The sequence below is a fragment of the Trachypithecus francoisi genome, unplaced genomic scaffold (genome assembly GCF_009764315.1).
Source record: "Trachypithecus francoisi isolate TF-2019V2 unplaced genomic scaffold, Tfra_2.0 Lachesis_group8, whole genome shotgun sequence".
Taxonomy (NCBI): Eukaryota; Metazoa; Chordata; class Mammalia; order Primates; family Cercopithecidae; genus Trachypithecus; species Trachypithecus francoisi.
In genome coordinates, this window is record NW_022681473.1 from 31,036,867 (window position 1) to 31,056,991 (window position 20,125).

At 39.3% G+C, this 20,125-nt stretch overlaps 1 protein-coding gene across 3 annotated transcripts in view; it reads left to right on the top strand.

Annotated features, from left to right (window-relative positions):
• Window positions 1-1,354: 1,354 nt before the first annotated feature.
• FBXO3 (F-box protein 3) overlaps window positions 1,355-20,125 on the top strand; it is a 33,554-nt gene continuing 14,783 nt past the window's right edge. For all 3 annotated transcript variants that reach the window (XM_033204209.1, XM_033204208.1, XM_033204211.1), the window contains exons 1-5: window positions 1,355-1,504; window positions 5,053-5,142; window positions 6,853-7,016; window positions 17,239-17,353; window positions 19,851-20,055. In XM_033204209.1, the coding sequence (XP_033060100.1) occupies window positions 1,401-1,504; window positions 5,053-5,142; window positions 6,853-7,016; window positions 17,239-17,353; window positions 19,851-20,055 (678 nt within the window). In that variant the 5' untranslated portion in view covers window positions 1,355-1,400. The remainder of the gene's footprint in view (window positions 1,505-5,052; window positions 5,143-6,852; window positions 7,017-17,238; window positions 17,354-19,850; window positions 20,056-20,125) is intronic.

The window sequence follows — 20,125 nt, forward strand, 5'->3', positions numbered from 1 at the left end:
CACAGAGATGTAGGCAGAATATTTTGTTGCTGTTGTTCTGTTTTGTTGGCTGGGTGATAGGGGTTATAACTAGTAAGCAAAACCATAAATAGAAGGCATTAATGGTATGAAGAATGGAGAAAATGGATTTTAGGGGGGCGGGGCATATCACTTCCACTCTTCCAAATAATTGAAACTTTCTGCAGGATATGGAAATGTTTGGAGAACGTAGTGATTGATGTATGTATAAGTTTGGAAAATGAACATTTATTATCTGGCCAGGCACTTTACATAAAGCGTTATCGCCATCCTTAGTTCACCAAAGGAGAGGTGGTTTTAGAGATGAGGGACAGTCTCAGAGAACTTAGACATAACTATGCCAACATTTCACTAGTAGTGAAATAAATGACAGGTGTGTGAAGTCCAGATCTGTCTGGATTCCCCAAAGCCCCTTACAACAACATATTGCCTTCGGAAAAGCAATGGAAAAGAAAAAATCAGGCAAGTGATGTATGGACCCATTATACTTCCCCCACTCTCATTTTAATATCACCTTGGCAAAGCTGAAGAGCAGACATCTTCGTGCCTCCATCAGTTATGCCCTCTGGGAGTCTCAGTTCATCCCTTTACATACTTAACGCTGCGGGATCTAAATCCTGGCCAAAATAAATTTTAAAGCTGGAAAAAATCCACACTGTACCCTTTGCATTACGCTAATAGGCTGAAAATAGCCATGACAACCAAATTAAGGGACAGCGACTGAGACTCAGGCTCACTCCCTGTACACATTTTACTTAGGAAGACGGGGAGGGGCGTGAAGTTAAGCACTCAACGACCATTTCCTTAATTTGGGAGAAGGGCCTTCAGCTGGCTTCCCTGGCTGATTCTCAACTCTGCTCCTGCTGAGTGGACAAGTCTCGGAGCGGCCCTGCTGTGTGCGGGGGACACGCGGGGTGGGGAAGGCTGAGCGGGGAAAACCGGGGGTTCTCGGATTGGAAAACAAAGAGAAGGAATGGGTTTGGGGAACAAGCGCGTGGAGGGGTGTGAGATTTTGAGCGAGGATTCCTGGATACTGAGTGTAAAACTTCGCAGGAGGAGCTGGGGACACCGAGGCAGATTTGGCAACAAAAGGGTCCCGGGATGGGCAAGTTTACGAACCGGGATGCGAGAACAGAGTTGGAGAGATGTGACGAGGCGCGTGGATGAAGCCGGCTGTACTCGCACCGCGCGGCTGGCTCCCGGCTTGCCGACGGGGCCTCCAGGGAGCCGCCCCTCAGCCCGCCCTGGGGGCGGGGCTGGCCCGGCGGTTACATAACAAACCTGTACGAGCGGCTGGGGGCGGTTCGGGCGGTTCGGGCGGTGGTGGGGGCGGGGCAGGGGCGGGGCCAGGGCGGGGCTAGACCTGCACCGGGCCAGGCAAGATGGCGGCCATGGAGACGGACACGGCGCCGCTGACCCTAGAGTCGCTGCCCACCGATCCCCTGCTCCTCATCTTATCCTTTTTGGACTATCGGGACCTAATCAAGTAATGGGACGACACGCATGGCAGGGGTGGGGGATGGGGAGAGGAGGCGGTGAGGCAGGGGGGAAGGAGGTCGGGGCCACTGACAGGACCCGGGCTCCCGCGACATCAGAAGGTGACGCCAGGGCCGCCCTCATCCTGCAGAGCCACCGGGGACCGGGACGAGACGGGGGCGGAAAGGACCTCGCCCTGAGTCTTCCTCCCGTCCTGGGCCCAGGTTTGAGAAGCGACGAGAGCCCCTCTCTCCCAGGCCTCGGCGAGGCCCACTTGCAAGAGAAAAAGGTAGTGGCTCTCTTGCCGCCCCGCCGCGCTCCGTGGACCCCCGCTGGCCCCGCAGGTGCCCGCCTGGTCGGGGTCAGTCCCGGCTACTGTGTAAAAGCCCCTGTCCCTGCCAGGCGCTCTTCTCTGCTAGGTCCGGGGCCTGCGGAGTCTGGCGCCGGCGTGGGCAGGTGGGGCCAGCGAGAGGAGGAGATAGGCAACCCCTTATACTCCCCTAGCGCTACTTCCCAAGCGCCAGAATCGCTGTCAGAACTCACTTTCGGACTTCAGTGCGCGAGAATTGTTTTGCTGTCAGCATTGCTCCTTAGGGTTCGATGTTGGATTTTGTGTTTTGGTACTGACTTCCGGTGATGCCATGCCGGTGACTATCTTCTCTCCTGGACACCTTGGGTTTCCCACATTACTAGCATCTGTTCCAGAAATAAACACCGGTTGCTGATAAGGTGGTTCAATTCCCAGTTTCTTCAGAACTTGGGACTGTCTGAGGTGGTGGAAGAAATGGCGCTGCCAGCCCGCCCCCCAGCTGTCAGGATTGTTTACACCCTTGACAGGGGGTGGCATGGCTGTGAGTTTCCTGTGCTACCGTATAGATTTGCAGAGGATGCAAAGTCGCCCTCTTAGGATAGGTGGGCGCGATTTGTTTTGTGTTTTGGATTAACCATTAGATTCTAGCCATTTGATGATTGTGCCCTGTGTTATTAGAGGTTCTTTTATAAATACAGATTTCTTGGAGTTACAGATATTTGTTGGCCTAGCTAAGTGGTGATAGATACCTCAAGTTTTTGGTCACTACCTGTACTGGTCGCTACCTGTACCTGCTAGCACTTTTATTTTTCTAGAAAATACTTACAATTTAACTAACAACCTCCAACTTTTGACTGCTGCCAGAGTAATCTTTCTAAGACACATCTGGTTGTCATTCTCCTTAAAACCTGTGACACCCTTATGTTTATAGACTGTAACCTAAACTTCTGGGGCATTGAAGGCTCTTATCATCTGGCTTGTATATCTGAGGTCCTCCAGGACTTATTTCTCCTCCACTATCACATTTGCACCATCCATTCTAGCCAAATCAGGCCTCTGCCAGCACACAACACACTTGCACTTTCTTTTTTCTTTTTTTTTTCCTGTGGCTCAAGCTCTCGACCTTGCCTGGAATGCCTTGCCTACTTCTTCTCAACCTGGCAAGGTGGAGAAGATGCCCTCTCTACCTTCTTCCTGCAGAATTGATTTGCCATGTCAGGTAGATGGCGTGCTTCTTGATTGTAAGGACTGCCTTGCTTATCTTCGTATTCAAAGATTTTTTTTTTTCGAGGGCCTGCTATGTGCCAGTCTGTTAGGTGTTGAGGGTACAGTAGTGAACAACGCAGGTGTTGAGGGTACAGTAGTGAACAACGCAGCTCTTACGGAGCTTACAGTCCAGTGGGCAAGCCATAATTGCAAGAGGTGCTTAGTGCAGTGAGGGAAATAGATTGCTCTGTTAAGAAATAGAAAGGGAGAGGTGATCAAATCGGAAGGAGCTGCCATATAGGAAGCAGGACATCTGCAGTTCTGGCAGGGGGAAAAGTATGTTCAGAGGTTGACGGGACTGCTGAATGGTACTGTTCAACAGCATGGCCTGGTGGAAGATACAGAAGGCTGGCATTGCTGGAGGTAGGGAGTGACTCACAGACAGTGATCAGATGAGGGTGGTGAGATCATGCAGGACCTTGAGAACCACGGTGAGGAGGTAAAATTTTACTTTAAATGCCTTAGGTAGTAATCACAATTTTAAACAGAAGTGACATGATCCCTCTGTAAATGTCTGTGGAAATAAATTGAGTTGAATACCATTTGAATTTATCTACAGAAAAGTGTCCAGTGTATTGCAGCTTTTTTCCTATACCACACCACCCAGTTTTGTCAAGGGTCTAGTCTAGTGATAAGCTCTGAAGTTTTTGGTATGTATTTGCTGAACTGGACTGGGTTGGATTGGATTAGTACACTGGAATCATGTAGCATCAGTTGCATAGTTTGAATTGAGATAATCTGATACCCTCTCCGTTGCAGAGTGATTTATTCTGAAATGGAGTGAATAAGTGCCACACTGTGCATCAGAATGACCTGTGCATGAGAATGGCCTATGGCACTTTTTAAACATATAGATGCCTGAGGTACAGATCTCAGTCTAAACCAACTGGATCAGAATCTCTAGAACAGTAGTTTTCAATCTTGATGCGCATTGAATTCATCTTTCATGCATATTCCAGATTCTTCTATGTTGTTTAGCTCCTAGGGCAGTGGAGGGAGAGGAGTCAAGAAGAGGGTATGGAAACTGAATGCACAAAACTGAAGGAATTCCTATGTTTACAAAAGTTAATTTGGGCATCTCCTGAACTTGGCAGAAAAGGATGAAGATGATGTTTCTGTAAAATCTGAAAATCAAACAAAGGCAATTTTGTTTATTATAGATTGGTTTTTAACACACCTTAGTCATGGCCTTGACAAACCTGATGTGATTTAAGATTCTGTTGATTAGCTATTGCCCGAGTGAGATCTTTGAATACCTACTTTCTGTTAATATAACTGAGTCCTAATCCTAGATTCATTCTTTTTACAAATTAATTATGTAGGGTAGAATTTACAGGATTGCAACACTGTTGTGTTAGAAATCTTTATATGGTAAGAAAGTTATTTGCTTCTAACATTCCATGTTTTGTGGCAGCTGATAACTTGTAGAGCCATGATTACTGAATCAGATCTGTTATGATTCAGGCACCCTCTATAGGTGGCTTTAGTGAAAAAGTGGTTTTGGTGGCAATACTTTTTTCCTTTAAGTAAAAAAATTTTAAAAACAACAATAAAAGATCTGTGTATTTAGTAGCATATATCTTACAGATCTTGGGAAAAAACCCCAAGTCCCTTTATGACTAAATAACTTTCTTCCTATATGTAGAAGTGAGTATTGTCCTGACAATAAGCATAGGACAATTCCTTGATTCGAGATTAACTCCAGTGGTATATATGGTTTGTAGATATTTTTGTGAAAAATTACGATTGTAGATGTTTCAGGGTTTATTTGTGAACTCAGTTTCACTACTAACAAGGCAATTATACCACTTAACATGTTAAACATGTTTTAGAAAATGGTTTTGTAATTGTAAGGGTAATCAGTGAAAAATAAGAGAAACAAAAGGCATAAAACAAAACTTAACAATGGATATTTTAATCTTTATTTTAAAATTGTTTTCTTACTTTTTTTTAATACTATCGGTGAATCTGGTTACTGCCAGCTGTTGCTATGTCAGTCGAAGACTTAGCCAACTATCAAGTCATGATCCGCTCTGGAGAAGACATTGCAAAAAATACTGGCTGATATCTGAGTGAGTATTCGGGGAATATGTACTTCTGAAAACTGGCCCTTGGTTTCTTCCATAACACTAGTCTGTCTTGATTCTCCTCTCTAATCCTTGTCTCTTTATGTCCTTTGGTGGTTCTTCTCGTGCCTGCTAGTAAATGTTGGTATTCGCCAAGGTTCTGTCCTTAGCCCATTCTGCTCTCCCTCTCTGAACTCTACTGCATGCATTATTGCCATTTATAGTGACTATCTGCATGCTCCTAACTCCCAAACCTGAATCTCCCTCCCTGACTTCCCTGCTGAGCTCTAGAATTGTTTGCAGAACTGTCTGCTGGACCTTTCTATTGGCTGTCCCACACTTATTAACTGGATTCAGTAAATGTTAACAAATTTGACAGAATCAAAGTACAGATGACAGAAAGTGGGAGTTGAGAAAGGTGGAAGAAATGAGTAGGAATGCTAATGTCTTTTCTTAGATTGAGTGGAGTCAGGTAGTGACTAAAGTTGGTGAAGTAAGAAGCAGAGGTTTAAGCATATTATTTAAAGCTGCAAGCTTTAGACAGAACTGAAAATTAATAACAGAGCTATCAAACACTGGGAGGAAAAAGAACAGGTAAAGGGAAGTTTAAGTATTGCTAGATCTTTCCGTGTTTTCCTTTGGGGTATCAATAGATACATGTGAAGTTGATAAATCAACAACTAGAGGCGTAAACATTTAGAACTGTGGAGGTAACTTCTAGAAATACCTAAGATTTCCTTTGAGGAGTTGGACTTAAAACAGGAGAATAGTTTTTCATCGTAAGTTCTTTGGTACCTTTTAGTTTTAATAATCTATGTGTATATTATTTAGATTAATAAAAAGATGCTCCCCTTCCCTCTCCTACCCCCGCAAAAAAAACCCACTCTGAATTGTTCTTTTCCCCATTCCTAAACCTATCCTTCAGCATTGCCAGTCTTCATAGCAGCATCATCCACTCAGGCATCCAAATCAGAATTAGGAGTCATCCTAGGTGTGTGTGTGTGTCTCTCTCTCTCTCCCCACTTCTCTCCCTCCTTCTACATTCATCACAAAGGCTTACCAAGCCTTTCTTACCAAGCTCGTTAGTATGTTACCTTAAGGCCCTCTGTGGCTGCCTTACCCTCTGTCACTTCTGATTCTTAATTTTATACTTTATTCTTTCTCACTGGTTAGACTCTACCTTTTTTGAAGGCAAAAAATGTGCCTTATTTTTTTATATCCTCAGTGGCTAAGTGGACACTCAATAAATGCTTGGGGAATTTTACCAAATAGGAATGTTGAATCATGTAATTAATTTCATGTTCTATGATTCTCAACTAATTCAGTGTAGATATGTGTTAGATTAATATTATTATATCATAAGATTCTATTCTCTAAAACAGAATACATGATGCCTTTAAAATTTTATAATTGGTATCTTTTTAAGAGTAAGTTGAAATTTATGCATTACTACTATTCATATTTTATTAAAGATTAGAAAACTGAAAAAAATAACTAGAAAGAAAATGAGAAAATGAGTGCCTAACAATCCACCACGCCAGCAGTAACTTTTGTTAAAATTTTTAATGTATATATCACTTTTTGCTATCTGATCTTCATTTGTGGCTAAAATATAATGAAAAGGAAAAGTACACATTCCTTTACGTTGTAGGTATCTAAAATAAATGCTAATATTATTTTAAAAGATTTTAAATCTCATGTTTTTCATCTATTTAGGGAAGAGAAAACACAGAAGAATCAGTGTTGGAAATCTCTCTTCATAGATACTTACTCTGATGTAGGAAGATACATTGACCATTATGCTGCTATTAAAAAGGCCTGGGATGATCTCAAGAAATATTTGGAGCCCAGGTGTCCTCGGATGGTTTTATCTCTGAAAGGTACTGGGAATGCAGGGTCCCTTTCCCCGTTTTCATTACTATTAGTATAAATAGGTTAGTTTAAATAACTTTGAATCTCTGTCATCTACACAACTGTGTTAATCCAACCTTGTCTGTGATTTACTGTTCATATTTGGCCATGGAAGTAGGACCTTCACTCTAGTGCTTACGCTGTTTTTTCTCAGCCTTGGGATCCACATGGTTATTTATCAGAAGGGAAAGCTGAACTTTTATCCTTGTATTTGTTTTCTATTAAGAAAGTAGTCATGCTAAGATTGTGTGAGAGTAATTACAGTGATTTCTTTTAAAATATTTTTTTGATTGTGAAATTTTGCCTACTGTATCAATACTCTTTCCTATTTTCAGTACAAGTAAATGTTTGCCTGATAGTCTAATATTCAGAAAGACCCTTGGTCTTTACCTGTGTAAGAGCAACCTAGTAGAGTAAGGAAAACTTTTATCCTTATTTTGACATTTACAAAATAGTAGAACTAAGATCTGAACTGAAGTCTATTTGACTCCAGAATATGCTCTTTCTATTATACCATTATTGTCCAATTTTGGCAAGAAATATTAAGCTATTTCCATTAATTTGATTTAATTAACAATCATGAAAATAGATTGTAGATAGATTGCCACTTACCTATTTTACCCTCCCAGTTTTTTTCAGATTTCTGTACTGAAAGGCATTGTATACATGTTCGGTTTTGCTGAGCTAAAGTTGGAATCAGTTCTTCTCAAATATTTTCTTCCCTTTAGAACTAAAGACTCTTTTGAAACAGTATTCCTTTTGCATTTTGTGTTTCCTCTCTAATTTCCCATGCAAATATTACTTTCATGCAAATCACAGTTGCATGACCAGGTGCTTGAAACTGAATTGCTAGAAGGTAGAAGAAAGAATGATTTGGCAGAAAGAGTCGAGCTTTGAAGAAGAGTACCCTTGATTAAGAAAAGTACCTTTTCTTAGAAAAAAGAATAATACTATTTACTTGGTATGTAGGGTTGAATATTTCAAGAGGAAAATAAATCTGAAAATAGGTATTTGGTGATGATAAGGCAAGGGCTTACAGTAGCTATTATTAATTAAACACAAAGCTAGGCACTGGCTAAGTATTTCTTGAGTATTACTCCATTTAATTGCAAAAGTCCTATGGGATAAATAATTACTATTCTCATTTTATAGGTGGATTACCTAAGGCATAAAAAACTAAGTTGTGGCCGGGCACGGTGGCTCATGCCTGTAATCCCAGCACTTTGGGAGGCCGAGGTGGGCAGTCAGGAGATGGAGACCATCCTGGCTAACACAGTGAAACCCCGTCTCTACTAAAAATACAAAAAAATTAGCCAGGCATAGTGGTGGGCGCCTATAGTCCCAGCTACTCGGGAGGCTGAGGCAGGAGAATGGCGTGAACCCTGGAGGCAAAGCTTGCAGTGAGCTGAGATCATGCCACTGCACTCCAGCCTGGGTGACAGAGCGAGACTCCATCTCCAAAACAAAAACAAAAACAAAACAAACAAAAAAACTAAGTTGTTTAACCATCACAAAGGAAAAGGCAAAAACCAGGATTTGGATACAGAGCTGACTCCAGAGCTATGGTCTTAACATTGACTGAAGGGAGACAGGACCTATCCTATTATGTTTGGAATGTGTATTGGACTAGAAGAGCTAGTTTAAATATTAGGAGATTTGGAACATGATATGGTATATGGTTCTGCTCTTAGGCTCAGAGCTATCAAGAAGATAAAACTAAGGATATGTAACAGCTGCTGCTGCTGCTGCTGTTTATTTTTCTTTTCTTTTTCTTTCTTTCTTTCTTTTTTTTTTTTTTTTTTTTGGTGCATGAATTTTGGCATTTCCAGGCTCCCTGTACTACCTAGCAGTTGGAGGTGGGGTTGTCAGATAATTCCTTGACAGCTCCTGTTTTACTCCACGGTGCCAGTTCTCTGGGGCTTTGCCATGAGTTGGAATAGGATAAAGGCTCTTTGATGTCTGCAGTGCTGGGGGTTCTTGGAACCCTAGGCTTATGAATTTTAGAACCAAGTTAGGAAACTTGCTGCTCACCTCAGCTGCCACAGTCTTGAGTCCATCACAAGGTTATAGAGGTTGCAGATAAAAAGGAAAATCAGAAAGCAAATAGGCATTGGGCTTGGGGAAATTTTTTTGGAGTATCTTGAAATTAAGATATATTGTTATCACATATCTTCATATCTCATATTTACCTTAAGTTTTGGCTTAAAATTTTAGAGTTGGAAGGCACCTTAGAGACTGTTTAGACCAGGGGTTGGCAAACTTTTTCTTTAAAGGACCAGACGGTAAAATTTTAGGCTTTGTGGGACACATGGTCTCTGTCACAACTCTTCAGCTCAGCTGTTGTGGGAAAGCAGCCAAAGATGATTCATAAACAAATGAGTGTTGCTGTATTCCAATAAAACTTTATTCATGCAAGGAGGCAGCAGGCCAGGATTTGGAGTGTGGGCTATTAATGTGCCCGTCCTGGTTTATGCTGGTAAGTTGAAGAAACACACCCAGAGAATTTAAGTGACTCATGCAAGGTATCAAACTAGTGACCAAGATACAACTCTAATCTAGGCTTCTTGGCTCCTAGTAACTTTTTCACTGTTTCCTTCTATGAGTAGGTTAAGGGGAAAAGAAAGTAAATAAATATTTACTGAGTGCGAATAAAGCACTTTATTCGTGAAGTCTTATTTAATCCTCACTATAATTCTCTAGGGTAGGTGGTATTATCCCCCTTTGAGAATGAAGAAACAGGATTAAAGAGGTGAAATAACTTGCCAGAAATCATGCAGTCAGTGTGTATCAGTCCATTTTTGCATTACTATAAATAAATGTCTGAATCTGGGTAATTTATAAGACAAGAGGTTTAACTGGTTCATGATTCTGCAGGCTGTACAGGAAGCATGGTGGCATCTGCTTCTGGGGAGGCCTCAGGGAGCTTTTACTCATGGGGAAAGCACAGCATGAGCAGGCGTGTCACATGGCAAAAGCAAGATCAATAGGGAGAGAGAGGTACGGCACACTTTTAAACAGCCAGATCTCATGAGAAGTCACTCACTGTCTTGAGGACAGCACCAAGGGAAGGATACTAAACCATTCATGAGAAAAAATCCACCCCCATGATCCAATCACCTCCCACCAGGCCCCCCTCCAATACTGGGGATTACAGTTCAACATGAGATTTGGGAGGGGACAAATATACCAACTATGTCAAAGTAGTAGAGCAAAGATTAACTCTGGTCTTTCTGCCTCCCAAATTCTATTATGGTTGGATACCTCTTTCAACCTTGATTTTACTGTATTGTAAACATATATTTGCTTTTAGTTTTCTTTTTGCCATGTTTATTTTTGTCTCTTTCTCTTCTTTAAGAAATTCTTAGTTTCCTGTTACATGTTAAGTGTCTAACATGTGGCATATACCGTACAAATATTAGTTTCTTTCCTCATCCAGTAGTTCAGGTTGCCATTCAGCTTCGTTTCTTTTATACTAAAATTTCTCTTTTTTTAATGAACTTTTTATTTTGGAGTAATTTGAGATTTACAGAAAAGTTGCAAAGAGAGTTCAGAGAGTTCTATACACCCCTCACCCTTTACCTTTATGTATCCCACTGTGGGACATTTTTGAAACTATAACATCTTCATTGGCACATTACTATTAACTAAACTCCAGACTTCACTTGAATTTCACCAGATTTTCCATTATTATTCTTTTTCTGTTCCAGGATCCAGTCCAGAATTCCACATTGCATTTAGTTGTCATGTCTCCTTAGTGTACTCTGATCCGTGGCAGTTTCTTTGTCTTTTATAACCTTGACAGTTTTTTGTTTGTTTGTTTGTTTTTTGAGACAGTTGCCCAGGATGGAGTACAGTGGCATGATCTTGGCTTACTGCATCCTCTGCCTCCCAGGTTCAAGCAATCCTCCTGCCTCCACCTCCCAAGTAGCTGGAACTATATGCACAAACCACCACACCTGGTTAATTTTTGTATTTTTAGTAGAGACAGGGTTTCACCATGTTGGCCAGGCTGGTCTTGAACTCTTGACCACAAGTGATCTGCCCCTGTGGGCCTCCCAGAGTGCTGAGATTACAGATGTGAACCAGCCACCACACCCAGCCCCTTGACATTTTTGAGAGAGTACTTATCAGGTATTTTGTGTTAGGTTAGTGCAAAAGCAATTGCAGTTGCTCAAATCAGCTTCATCTTGATATTTTACTGATGATTAGACTGGAGCTGGAGTTATTTTCTTTTTTAGATAACTGCAGATGTGAAGTGCCCCTCTCATCACATTATGTCCAGGGGTACATGCTGTCACTAATGGTTTTAACTAGCATACAGAAATAGGAACACGTTGTAAGTGCACAACTCATTGAATTATCACAAGGTAAACATGTCCATTCTAACACCCTCCAGACCAAGAAGTAGAATATTATCTGTACCTAGAAGCTCTCCTCATATTTCTTCCCTCTTTCACAGAGGCAACCATTATTCTGATTGTTTATGCTGTCGAGTAGTTTTCTTTTTTGAACTTTATGTAAGTTGTATGAATAAGTATTTTGTATGGATTATTTCTACTTTGTGAGATTCAATCTTTTTGAGTGTAACAGAGTTTGTTAATTTTGGCTGCAGTATATACTCCATTATCTGAGTAGACTATTCCCTACTGTTAATGGATATTTGGGTTATTTCTATTTCTGGCTATTACAAATAATGCTGTAAATTTTTATATACATTGTTGATGTCTATATGAGTATATTTCTACTGGGTAAATATCTGGCATTGGGTTTGCTGGGATATAGAGTTGCTTATATTAAACTTCAAAAGATGGTGTTTAGTTTTGAAAGTGGTTCTACCAGTTTACATTCTTACCAGCACTTTAATGTTATCATTCGTTTTAACCTTTTTGTCAGGTGTGTAGTGGTGGTTTTCATTCACATTTCCTTAAGGATGTAGAATAATGACAGTTGTATTTCTATCTTTCTAAGCCTCATATATCATGTATTTCTTTTTCTTGCCTTATTGCACTGGCGAGGGCCTTCACTACAGTGTTGGAGAGGAGTAATGATGGGATAGTGGGCATCCTTATCTTTCTGATTGCAGAGGGAAAGCTTTTAGCATTTCACCTTTAAATAAGGTGTTTGCTGTAGGGTTTTTTTTGTAGATATTCTTTATCAGATTGAAGATAGTCCCTCTGATCCTAGTTTGGGAAGAGGATGTTTGTTTTTGTTTTTTAAATGGATAACTGAATTTCTATCAAATGCCTTGTCTGCCTTATGATTCTCATGATTTTTTTCCTTATTTTGTTAATGCAGTGAAATGCATTAATTGCTTTTCTGAATGCTAAACCACTCTATATTCCTGGAATAATCCTACTTTGATTGTAATATATTATCTTTTTTATATGTACTGGATATGATCTGCTAGTATTTTATTGGGATTTTTACATCTGTGTTCATGAGAGTTTGGCCTGTAATTTTCCTTTCTTGCAATGTTCTTGTCAGGTGTTGGTATCAAGATGATGCTGGCCTTGTAAAACGAGTCGGGAAGTGTTGCCTCTTTTTCTGTTCCCTGGAAGAGTTTATGTAAGCTTGGTCTTATTTTTTGCTTAAATGATTAGTAGAATGCACCAGTGAAGCCATTCAATTCTGGATTTTTCATTGTAGGAAAGTTTTAAATTATGGATTCAATTCCTTTATTAGATATAGGAGTATTTTGATTTTCTGTTTATTCTTATGTCAATTTTGATAAGTTGTTTTCTAGGAAATTGTCCACTTCATCTATTTTCAAATCTGTTGACATAAAGTTTTTCATAATATCCTCTTATCTTTTTAATGCTTGTTGGATCTGTGGTGCTATCACCTTTTCCATTTCTAATATTAATTATTTATACTTTTGCTGTTTTTCTTCATCAGTCTTGCTAGATGGGGTGAATTAATTTTATTAATCTTTTCAAAGAGCTGGCTTTTGCCTTTGTCAGTCCTTTACTGTATGTTTGTTTTTTATTTCATTAATTTCTTTGATGTCTTCTCTCTGAATTTACTGTGATTTTTTTTTTTTTTTTCCTGACTTGGGATCATTGCTTAGATCATAGATTTTCAGGCTTTCTTATTTTTTCAAATGAATTTAGAGCTCTAAATTTCCCACTGAGCACATTAGTTTGTCCCATAAGTTTTAATACATTGTATTTTCATTACCATGCAGTTCAAAGTATTTTCTGATTTCTTTGATTTCTTCTTTAACCCATGAATGATATAGAAGCATATTACTTAATTTCTAAATATTTTGCACTTTTAAAGTAATCTTTTAAATATAATTTATAATTTAATTCCACTGTGATCACAGTATATACTTTTTGTGAGTTCAGTCATTTAAAATTTGTTACGACTTATTCTGTGGTCTAGCATATGATCTATTTTGGTAAATGTTTTGTGTATACTTAAAAATAATGTATTTTCTGCGATTATAGAGTTCAATACTGTATATATAATTAGGTAACATTTGTTAATCTTGTTCAAATCTTCTACACTCTTACTGAATTGTTTATTTTGTCTACCTGTTCTGTTAGTTAATAAGAGAAGTATGATAAAATCTATTGCTGTGGTAGGCAGAATTCTGAGATAGTCCCCAAATTCCCACCCACTGGTGTACATGCCTGGTATAATGATCTCTCCTTGAGTGTAGGTGGTACTATGAAAATAACTGATTTTCTTCGATTAGGTCATATTATATGAAAAAGGTGAAGGGATTTTGCATATGTAATTAAGGTCCCAAATTAGTTGAATTTGAGTTAATTATTAATCAGAAAGCAAATTATCCTGACTGGGCCCCACTTAATCAGATGAGCCCTTAAAAAGGACTGGGCCCTTCCAGAAGTCAGATTCAATGTGCCTCTCCTATTGACTTTGAATAAGCAAACTGGCATATTATGGAGAGGGCCACATGGGAGAGAATGGTGGGTGACCTCCAGGAGCTGAGGGCCTCAGTCCTGAGGAATTGAATTCTGCCAACAACCAGTGACCTTGGAAGAGGATCCTAAGCATACGATGCGTAAGATGAGATAGCAGCCCCAGTTGATGCCATAATTTCAGCCTTGTGGGGCCTGAGCAGAGGATCCAGTTGAGTCATATCTAGACTCCTGACCTACAGAAACTGTGAAATAATAAGTGCTTTCAGCTGCTAATATTACAGCAGGAGAAAACTACAGCCACTGTGATTGTAGATATATCTTTTCCCCATTTTAGTTGTCATTTAAAAATATATTTTAAAGCTCTTATTATATACGTAAAATTAGAATTGGAACATCTGTGTAGTGAATTTAACCTTTTTGTTATTACAAAAAGTCCTCCATTAGCTCTTATAAAGTTGTTTGCCTTAAAGTCTCATTTCATGTGATTTTAGTAGAGCTACTCTAGCTTTGTTTTCTGTATTTACTTTAAGATGTGTCTCTTATATGTAATTCTTTGTTTTTTATCTGGTCTGTTTGTCTTTTCATAAGATTATTTAATCTATTCATATTTAATAGATTTACTAATGTGTTTGAGTTGAGATATACCATGTTTCAGTTTGTTTTTCTATTTGTCCCACCTGTTCACTGTTCCTTTTTTGCAATCTTCTTAATTATGTTTCATTCCATTCCCTTCTCCTTTCTTTTTTTAGTGATTATATTAGAGATGAAAACATTGCATCTTTGACTTATTAAAGTCTAACGTAAATTAGTATTTTTTCCACTTCCTGGACAATGAAAGAACTTTATAATGCATTAACTCCAATCACCTCCCTCCTGCCTTTTGATTTATAGTTTTTGTGATTTTGATTTTTAACATATTTAGTTTCCCTAAAAACATTCTTATTTTACATATTCAATATTCTTTTAGACTAACCTTCATATTTACCTTTTCTGGTTGCCCTTTATCCCTTCCTGTGTCTTCATGCTTCCATCTGGGATCACTTTCCTTCCACCTGAAGAATTCCTTTTGGTATTTCTTTTAACTGACTGCTGCTGCTGAATTTTTCTTTTGTTTATCTAAACATGTATTTATTTCATCTTCATTGTTGAAGATATATTCACTGGTTATAGGGTTTTGGTCAGCAGTGATTTTTCTTCATCACTTTGAAGGTGTCATTCTCCGGACTTCTATTGTTTATTTTCTTTTTAAAGACAGGGTCTTGCTTTGTTGCCCAGGCTGGAGTGCAGTGGCACAATCATAGCCCATTGCAGCCTCCAACTCCTGGGCTCAAGCAGTCCTCCCAGCTCAGTCTCCCGAGTAGCTGGGACTACAGGTGCGACACCATCCCTGGCTAATTTTTAAGTTGTTTTTTTTTTTAAGATGGGGTCTTGCTATGTTGCCTAGCTTGGTCTCGAACTCCTGGCCTCAAGCCACCCTCCCACCTCATCCTCCCAAAGTGCTGGGATTACATGCATGAGCCACTGAGTCCAGCTAACTTCTGTTGTTTCTGTAGAGAATTTAGCTGTCAGACTTACTGTTTTTCTTTTGAAGGTAATTGGACACTCACCTTATCCCCCACACTGCTTTTAAAATTTCTCTTTGTCTTCGATTTTAGCAGTTTTCCAAGATGTATCTAGATAATTATTTTGTTTGTAATTTTTCTCCATAGGGTTTATGGTGCTTCTGAATCATGGTTTGACATTTTCATCAATTTTGGAAAATTCTCTGCTGTTACCTCCAAATACTGCTTCTGCCTCATTCTACTTTTCCTCTCCCTCTGGGATTCCAGTGCTTGTATCATAGACCTTTCTGCCATGTCCTCCCATGTGTGTCTTAGGCTCTTTTTGTGTTTTTCCATCCCTTTTTGTCATCTGACCTGGCTTCCAGTTTATAATTCCCTCTTCAGCTTTGAAACTATGATTTGTTGTTAAACCCTTTCTGTGTATTCTTATTTTAGTTTTTGCATTTTTCAGCTCTAAGATTTCCATTTGATTCATTTTTATAGTTTCTAGTTCTCTGCTGAAATACTCGATCTTGTCATTTAATTCATTGAATGTATCAATTGTGGTTATTTTTAAGTCCATGTTTACTAACTCCAATAACCATGTATTATGGATTTGGTTCTATTTTCTATTTTTTCTCTTTCTTTAGTCAGATCTTGTCTTTGTATAGGCCTAGTTGTTTTTAATTTATTGCTAGACATAATTTGAAATTTGGGATAATGTTATTTTCTTCTAGAGATTACTTTTGCTTTTGGCTAACAGCTAGTCAATGGGCAGATCACTGTAATGCAATCAGGGATTGATATGATTGAAAACTGGGCTTTAGTCTTTATGAGGACTAGTCTTATCTTCAATTCATCCTTTTTCCTAGGATGTCAGTCAGGATCCTAGCCCAAAAACCTTGGGTTTTACCAGGTCCCTCTCTCTTTTGTGGACCCTGAACTCTGTTGTTTTGCCCTCTAGCCTCGTGTTACTGCCTAAAACTTTGCTCAGCTTCTTGGCCACTCAACCTCATATTTGCTTTCAGAATTGACAGCAATTCTTATCTTGTCTAAAGACAAGGTGGCTTCCAATGCCTGGCTCACCTCTCAGTCTCCCTCTTCTCCTGGACCCCTCTCCCCTGCTGTTGTGATTCTTCAAAAGTCTTCAAGCCAATTTTTTGTTGTCAATATTCAGCAAGAGGTTTAGTCCAACAACCTGGTGGGCTGCTGCTGAATGTCGATCTCTTCTCTTGGTACTTGTCATTATTTCTCACTTCTCAAAAGCTTGAATATGTGGCAAATTTACAAACATGCAAAATAGAGTTCAAGTTAATGGCCTCCTCACACATGAACCCATACCTTATGTCCTATATTTCCCATTGAGAGTCAATGTTAAAACTCTTAAGTAACGTCAGTTTAGAGAACTTCCAGGGGTCTTGTTATTATTATTATTTTTTAATAAAGCAGTATGAATGTTTTAGATTTAGGCAGTTTAGAGGTTTGTGTTATAATGTGAAAACATTATTGTGGATCTCATTGGTACGCACTTTCCATGTTTTACTAAGTGCCAGTGTTTTCCCTGTTGGGAGGAAACTAAGAAATTTGCTTGCTCAGTGCTTCAAATTAGGTTTCAATTCATTTCCCTCTATTTCAGCCGTAGATTTTGGACAGAATTCACTCACTCCAAGATTGTTTCATTAGTTAGCAGATAGATTGCATTTCTTCTTATATTTAAGGTTGTTTCTTCACAATTCACTCTTTTTTTTGTGCCTTTATAGAGGGTGCTCGAGAGGAAGACCTTGACGCTGTGGAAGCGCAGATTGGCTGCAAGCTTCCTGACGATTATCGATGTTCATACCGAATCCACAATGGACAGAAGTTAGTGGTTCCTGGGTAAGATATTCAATGTTTTGGTTATTTTTAATGATGCAAGTTATTTTTTAGAATGAAAGTAAATAAATTGTATTTGTAGTTACCCTTAACAAATTAAAGACGCATGGAATTCCCTCTTTCTCCTTTATAGCAATCCATAAGACAAAATCTATAGCTTGAATTAGATTTTACCAAAATAAATATAGCTCATAAAAACACAGTTTCTATCAATATACTTGTGTAGTTAAAATGAAGTCTGGTATGGGATGGGAGATGGGACATACAGTAAAGGTATGTGCGATATATTTTAACCAAATTCTTCAGAACTCTTGAAATGTGTATCTTATTACAGGCCAGGCAAATTATTTTGGGAGCTTGATGCAAATTCTACCTACTCTACATGTAAAGAGCAATCATTTGTCCAGAGCTGCATACACTACACTAAAGAAAATTGTTTTGTCATATTAAACACAGTCTATAGTTGAATGGCCTGTTTAAAATTTAATTCTAAAAAGTAAAGTATTTATTGTGGAGCTTTTTTTTTTTTTTTGAGACAGGGTCTTGCTCTGTCTCCCAGCCTGGAGTGTAGTGGCATGACCTCAGCTCACTGCAGCCTTGACTCCCCTGGCTCAAGCGATCCTGCCACCTCAGCTGTCCCATTAACTGGAAGTACAGGCGCACCATCACGCCTGGCTACTTTTTTGTATTTTTTATAGAGATGGGGTCTTGCCATGTTGCCCAGGCTGGTCTTGAATTCCTGGGCTCAAGCACTTCCTGCCTCAGCCTCCTAAAGTGCTGGCATTACAGATGCAACCCACGCATCCAGCCTTTTTTTTTTTTTTGCCAAGAGATGATGTCTTGCTATATTGCCAGGCTAGTGGTATTTAACTCCTGGGGTCAAGCAATCTTCCTGCCTCTGCCTCCCAAGTAGCTGGGGCTACAGGCATATACCACTGTGCCTGGTTCAGCTTTATTTTTTTTTTTTATTAAGATTTGTTTTACAAACTTTTATTATTTTAAATTTTTATTTATTATTATTATTTTTAGAGATGGGGTCTTACTATATTGCCCAGGCTGGTCTTGAACTCCTAAGCTCAAGGGACCCTCCTGCTTCAGCCTTCCAGCCAACCATATCCACCTTACATGGTAGAACTCTTGGGTAAAAGTGGACCATGCAGTAGTCACCAGAATTCACCCACAGTTTTAGAAGGCTGTGCTTTGAATGGGCCTACTCCTTTTGCACTTTTATGAAAGTCAGCTATTTCAGAGACATTGTGCTTGTGAAATGCTAATAAGAATTTAAGGAGAACTTTGCATTGTTCTTATTGGAACCTGGTGTTCCTTTGAATGTGAAGAATCATGTGAGACTCTGTTACAATTTCAGATGAGGGTTGAATGAGTATAGGGAATCCCGGAGGTAATCACATTGAGATTACAAGGTAGTCTTCAGAAATCAAATATTGGGGGCAGGGCACGGTGGCTCATGCCTGAAACTAGCTCTTTGGGATGCCAAGGCAGGAGGACTGCTGAAGTCAGGAGTTCAAGACCAACCCGGGTAGCATAGCAAGATCCTGCCTGTCTCTATAAAAAATTAAGTTAAAAACAATTAGCCAGACTTGGCAGCATGCACCTATAGCTCCAGCTACTCGGGACCTGTGGATCTCTTGAGCTCAGGAGTTTGGGGCTGCAGTAAGCCACTGCACTCCAGCCTGGGTGACAGAACGAGATCCTGACTCAGAAAAAGAAAGAAATCAAATACTGGGCATGGGTCAGAAACAGAAGTCAGTTAGGACTAGATGACCCTAAATTATTGGCTATTTTTTCCTGTTGAACTGAAACTTGACAAAGTTGAAAAATTGTCAGATTTTAAGAGCAAACAGGAGAGAACTTTATTAGAAGAGTTGCCCAGAACCGACATGACAAATAGGTCATAAATTGCAACCCAGGGATTTTTATCTATACATGGCTCAAGCATTGAGACTTAGGAATCTCATCAAGGAATACCTTGATACCTGTATTGCTATTTGTATATTTAATGAGATTAATCTATACCCCAGGCATCCAACTTTGTGAAAATTTGGACAAGGTTTAAGCTGCTTTACATTTATACTCTCTGGTTACACAGGGTAAGCCAAAGGTTGTATCAAGATAAATGCATCAGATAATTTACTTCTTTAAACATTAAATTGGCCATACATACATGGCTAGCAGAACACCAGCAAATCAATATATCATGGCAAGATGGATTCTTGAAAACAGTAAAACTATATTTCTTTTTAAAACATTGCCATTTAGACATTTAATTAATTTTCAATTTAAATCAGAATCTTTTTTCCAATCAAAAGAGTTTGAATTAAATATTTAGAAATTATAGTGCTTTGGGTATTCCTGATTTGGAATTGTCATGTTAATTAGTATTCATAAAGTTGTGAGTGGGAAATTATTATTCATCAGAAAGATGAAGCACAGCTGTTTGGCACTGCTGTGTATTACATGTTTGAGTCTGTATGCTCCTCAGGTTATTGGGAAGCATGGCACTGTCTAATCACTATCGTTCTGAAGATTTGTTAGACGTCGATACAGCTGCCGGAGGATTCCAGCAGAGACAGGGATTGAAATACTGTCTGCCTTTAACTTTTTGCATACATACTGGTTTGAGTCAGTACATAGCAGTGGAAGCTGCAGAGGGCCGAAACAAAAATGAAGTTTTCTACCAATGTCCAGTAAGTAGAACGTGTGTTTAAATATGGCATTAAGATGTATTCTGATGGTTGTATAAATGCATGCATTAGG